The sequence below is a fragment of the Uranotaenia lowii genome, chromosome 2 (assembly GCF_029784155.1).
Source record: "Uranotaenia lowii strain MFRU-FL chromosome 2, ASM2978415v1, whole genome shotgun sequence".
In the NCBI taxonomy this organism is placed as follows: Eukaryota; Metazoa; Arthropoda; class Insecta; order Diptera; family Culicidae; genus Uranotaenia; species Uranotaenia lowii.
In genome coordinates this window covers 322128629-322134628 of record NC_073692.1, presented here as the reverse complement: position 1 = coordinate 322134628, position 6000 = coordinate 322128629, and the positions used below count along the sequence as shown (strand labels likewise).

At 36.0% G+C, this 6000-nt stretch overlaps 1 protein-coding gene across 5 annotated transcripts in view; it reads right to left on the bottom strand.

The window, feature by feature from the left end:
- Positions 1–3063: 3063 nt before the first annotated feature.
- The window catches only part of LOC129748903 (uncharacterized), a 300169-nt gene continuing 297232 nt past the window's right edge, over positions 3064–6000 (bottom strand). For all 5 annotated transcript variants that reach the window (XM_055743695.1, XM_055743691.1, XM_055743693.1 and 2 more), the window contains one exon: positions 3064–5510. In XM_055743695.1, coding sequence (XP_055599670.1) covers positions 4652–5510 — 859 coding nt within the window. In that variant the 3' untranslated portion in view covers positions 3064–4651. The remainder of the gene's footprint in view (positions 5511–6000) is intronic.

The following is a 6000-nucleotide window of genomic DNA, read 5'->3' as shown; positions in this document are numbered from 1 at the left end:
AACCATGCAGCGAATTTCAGTCTTCCTCCCCCAGATATACACTGAACCCAAATTCACTCTTAAAATACACATGATTTTTCACTTAAAAACAAGGATCCAGTGATTTTCTTCCATTCAAGCGCGACATATACATTTCACTTGGCAGTCACTTAAATTTCAAGTGAATTCATCCACATTCTCTTCAGTCATCACTTGAATTGGAAGTGAAAAAAAATATTCACTTCCCCATCACTTGAATTTCAAGTGAATGTCGGGTTGTAATTGTGTTTATTTTCAGAGTTCAAAATGGCAAATTCTAAACAGCAGCGTTTAAAGATTATGCTGGATTTGGATTTTCCCAATTCTTTACTAGGCGATTTTGGCGGTAGTTTGTGCTAAATGTGATGTAAGAAAAAGTTATTTAAAGGTGTTATTATGTTTCAGCTTGTGGGTTGAACTGGGCAGATTTTCTGGTTTGCAGCAGGGAAGATTTAGAAATCGCTCTATCCGCAGTAGCCGATCTGCCTTGGGATTACGATGGAATTTTCCAATCGAAAAATTCATGGCGAAAGCGTAATGTAAGTATTTGAAATCAAAGTGGTGTTCTGTAAATATTCTTTTATTTAAAAACGTGAGTGATAATTAACTAGAAACTTACTTAGAAATTCAGATAAATTTCACTCTAACGTCATAGTGTAATTCACTTGACCGGTCACTTAAGTGAATTCACTTGACCCATCACTTAAAATTCAAATGAAATTACGTATGGCGAGAATTTACTACAGATGTCACTTATTTTTTAAGTGAAAATTATTTTGCGTGTAAAATAGCTGCCCGAATCAGGGATGCCAGGTGTTGAGGATGAAAAATCTGGGCAATTTTGAAAAAAAGTCTGTGCGTGTCTGTACATAAGGAAGATCACAAATTTGATACAAAACAAAACAAGAAACTTGACAATGTGTGTGAGCGGGGGGGGGGGGGGGGGGGCTGCTTTTCTGTGGTATTCGGGGTAATTTTCGAGTTGAACTACAGAACAAACACTGTTTCCTACCACCTACCATGTCTATCTTATTTAAAAAAATATATTTTTAATGAGTGGGTTGGTCGAATACCAATGAATACAAGTGACATTTCAGTCCTATCTGGCATTTACGGATCAAATCCGATACATGAATATTGATTTCATCACTCTATTTTGAAAGTCTGTAAAATCTGGGCACTGTCAGCAAAAATCTGGGCAAAATCTGTGTCTGACCAATATCTGGACGAAGGGTCAAAAGTCTTGGTTTTACAGACAAATCTGGGCACCTGGCAACCCAGGCCCGAATAGAAAACCCGAATAGAAAAGTAAGGTGAAAAAACCATGAATTCCATTTTCACTCCACCGTGGGTTTTATGGTTGATAATATGAATATCATGGTATTGAAACCATGAACGCATTGTCCAATTAAATGTTTTAGACTATAATATTCATGGTGTCGTCAAAAATTACCATGAAAAAAGGGGGTTGTTAAGCAACTTAACCATGAAAAAATCAACTTTTTTCCATACATTTGAAAACACAAAACTATAAAGTCGATGGTTATTTGATCATCCAGTTTTTCTAACAGGAACTGTGAAATTTATTGTCCTCCAATGAATTTTCATTGTTATTTAGTATGTGTTGACTGTATAATTTCATGGTTGACAATTATTCATATTTTCATAGATAGGGGGGTTTTCGGATAATTTTTACAAATCAAAAATTTTAATCGATACTTTTATTAAAACAAATTTAATTACATTTTACTTTTTAGTTTACTTTACCTCTTTTTGGATAGATAAAATAGATTTTCCCCTGTTTTTTCCAAGCATGTTTGGATGCCTGCGGACAGATCGGTATAGATTGCATCAGTTTGAGATTTGGCAGCAAAACTTTCATGCACAATAGAATTGAACGTTAGCAAGTAACTTGTTGTAGAGCGTTTGGGCATGAATCCGTGCTGATCATTGGAGCGATCAATGGACAGTATGCTTTGGTTACTATCCTCTCGCGACGACGTTTGCTCGCTACGCCTCGCCCATGGAAACGAAAAACAAACCCCTCAAAGGAGGAAAATTTCGAAAAATGAATGCCATGACTTTTCAATTTCAGATTTTGGAAAAAAATGAGGTACACCGGGTAAGTGGGGACGCGGGGTAAGTGGAACAATAGCTATTAAAACAATGCTGTGAACTTTTTTCAAACTTTTAATGCAGAATGTTTCGCTTTTAGATTCCTATTTGAAGAATCGAATACAATTTGTTTCGTGTAATGAATCTCGGTCATGCACTACTCCGGTTATATCAGGGGTTCCTCAAGGCTCAATTCTGGGACCAATACATTTTTCTTTATTTATAAAAGACTTGCCTGCATCTTGCAGATGTAGTAATATTCATATGTTTGCCGATGATGTCCAAATTTATTTTTGTGCTGCTCGTAATTTACCAGGAAATATAATAGATATCATGAATACCGACTTAGAAAATTTTCATAGTTGGTCTCAAACGAATCGATTGCCCATCAACAGCGATAAAACTAAGGCTATGTTTTTCCCCGCATCGTACAATATTTCAAATTTAATTTATTTAATATATATATATGTATATATATATATATATATATATATATATATATATATATATATATATATATATATATATATATATATATATATATATATATATATATATATATATATATATATATATATATATATATATATATATATATATATATATATATATATATATATATATATATATATATATATATACATCAAATTTGATCCACTGCTGATTTTTTAATATTTTTTTAAAATTTGAACTATACGAAAAACCGTCCACACTCACCGCGGTGAATTTAATTACTACGGACAATTGATGTGACTTTGTGTTTTTTTTTATTTGATAAAAACCGATTCTCATGCCTACAGAATACTCTAAAAATAATTTCATTAGAACAGGTTGGGACATTTCGGAGGAGTAGTGCTACTTATACCGTTATACGCCAATATTATAAAAAAAGATATATTTTTTCGGATTTCGTATGTAATAAAAAACAAATTATTCTTTCATTCACATGCTTTGATATTTATTGTTCAAGTTTTTAAATTGTTTTTTTAGTAGCAGGCATACAATCGTCGGTAGCAATTGTTTGGCGGTTATACATAAATACGCAAAAATGAAACTCTAGGTAGGTTCAATAAATATTCGAAAACCATAAAGCGTTATCAGAAATGACTTCAGAGTTTCAAAAGTTTGCTCCTTTTTGCTAATGCTGCTGGCGATGCCTATGGAAGCTATTATGTTTCTAAGCACATTGTGTATTGGTATTAAAAGTCACTCCCACCATTACTAATGAGTTTTAGTTTGGATAAAATTCTTTGGAATAGCTTGATTTATTTGCAAAATCTACTTGTTTGCATGCTTTTGTTTTGATAGATTATTCGATTTGTTTCCATTGTTAGTAAGTTTTTTTTTACAAATAGTTAGTAACTGCTTGCATTCAAATTTTTCAATATTTTTCTTGTATATCGATAAGAAGCAGTTTGTTGAAATTGTAGAAAAAGAAGTTTTTATTAATAAAAATGATTGTTCTGGTTTCTGTTCAGTTATTTACAGTGCTATTGGTTGAAAAATAAGTTATTCTGTGAAAAATGGTTAGTTTATTTTGGTGTAGATTGTTATTATAATAGTTGAACAGTCGAAACAATAAGTAAAAAAAAAGTATACTTACAAGTTTTCATAATGCTATCTGCAGAGTTACTTGAGCTGTCTAAAATGCAGCTACGTACTAGGAAACTGGACATCTAAAGCTGGAGTAAAAGCGTTCAAAAATGGAAATAAAACGTCCCGCCAAGTTGATATTGTTGGAGACGAATAGAACACGTTTCATCGAACAAATACACAGCAGACTTTTTGGACGAACGCTTTTTTTAATTCTTTTTTAATAATTGGAAACATTGTAATTTTTTTTTCGAGATAATTCGAGCATCATTCAGTTGAATTTCATTGAATTGGTTTCCAGTTTGCCTTTGAAGAGTATGACGAAGCAATCAAAAATGCTGTTGAAAATTTCAGTATTTTATTGTAAATGTTCAGTTTATGAATGCTTCGGAATTTCAATGCTAAAACTTTACTCAGCATCAACATTCGAGGAAAAAAATCGGGAATCGGGAGGGCTCGAAGCAGTAGCGCCTCAATTGAAACTTTTACTCGTGTTTGATTTCATGACTATCGTATATTTGTCCAACGATACTTTCTGTTGTATTTACAATAATGCCAGATACTTTCTTTTCAATATTATAATAGTTAATACATATGTTCGCAGGCTTCAGTGTACCTGGCTATCTCAATTACAGATCCAAATTAGCCGTAACTTTTCTCTAACATTAAAACATTACAGGTCTGAAAGTTTGAATGATTGGGGTAAAATACAGCGTGGTATTCTTTAAAATTGGTTACGCAAGTTCTCCTGAAATACCTATTCAATACCATTGAATGTCTTTGTCACTAGAAAGTAACTTATCTTGCATAATAGTGTTTGCAGGCTATTTTCTGAGTACAGCAATAGTTAGTTGTGTAATAGATTGGTATAGTAGTAGAATTGTGTGTGTGTATCATACATAGATAGAGAAAAAACAAACTCCTTTTAGCCTAGCTTATTGGCCATGATCTTCTGATTGTTGGTGGCTAGTAGATTTTCCTGGACAATAGTACAGGACACGGGTTCCGGCAGTTTGATAGCACCCGAGCTACTGCTGCTGGACATCGGGCCAATGTTGCCATTGCTGCAACTAGCACTCAGCACCATTCCGCCGTTTTTGGCCGTAGGTGTGGCATTAGAGTACAAGAGTTCCGTGGGATCCTCTACAATTTTGAGCGGTTCATTGAGCAGCTCGTCCGGGCCAGGATCCCGGGATCCCCCTCCGAATGGTTTGAGTTTATGGGGTGCTAGGGCTGCTGGGGGAGGTTTTGCTGCGATGATTGGCTTCCGAGGTTTGCCGTCGGGGCCAAGTCCGTGAAGCTGTTGCTGCTGGCCTATGACACAGTCATTGTCGTAGATGCCACTTTGCTGCTGGTTGGTGTAGAGTTGCGATGACGCCTGCTGGCCTCCATTGCTGCTTCCGGCATCATAGGAGGAATGCGTCAGTGAGCTTGGAGGTGAGCTGTGCGATTGGAAGATTTGCTTTGGTTGTAGGTTTTGGTAGCAATCGCCCGGTGTAGATTGCAGATCGAACTGAAGGGGTGACTGATGAAAGTTGGACGGAACAACGTTGCTAACGTTGGAATTGTGACTACTGCTGATGATAACCGACGATGAGGATGGATCGAATGCACTTGAGCTGGTGACCATTGTTGTAGCCGGTTGCTTTTGGATTGGACTAGTTGGAAGGCTGGGCTGTTTGGAGAGACCACCTAGGTTAGGAAATCGGATCCGAATCGAGTCGACGACGTCTAGCAGGTTTTTGGCATCCATTGCGAGTACATGTGCTGCTGATAACATACTCCTGCAATGATAGTGATGGATTATGAAAAATCAAATTAAGTTTCAGGTCAAGTTTTATAACGACTGATTTGTTTAATAGCTATAAATAGGCACGACGAGCAACAAGCCCCACCACGTCTCCCCCGACTCATAGTATATCTACGTAGATCCCCCCTGCACCTTCATGTCATCCTTTTGAGAATCCTGAAATCCTCTTTGCAATAGGTTTGTAGGTTCTAGACTAATGATATACTATACACAGTTAATCCTCTTGTCAACATAATTGGCCTTTAGTGTAATCAACATTATGACTATGTGCTCCTGTACTAGGATTTTCAAAACTTCCTCCGTCAGTGAACTCTATATGTAGGGCGTTGCTCCCTTACGAAGCGTGAGTATCATGTAACCTGGTCCACTATCTAGTAGATGCAAGTGTGCGACTAAAAAAGATACGAGGGAATGCAAATTTCAACCGGGATGGCTTCCGGGTTGATGAAGTAAAGGGCGAACAC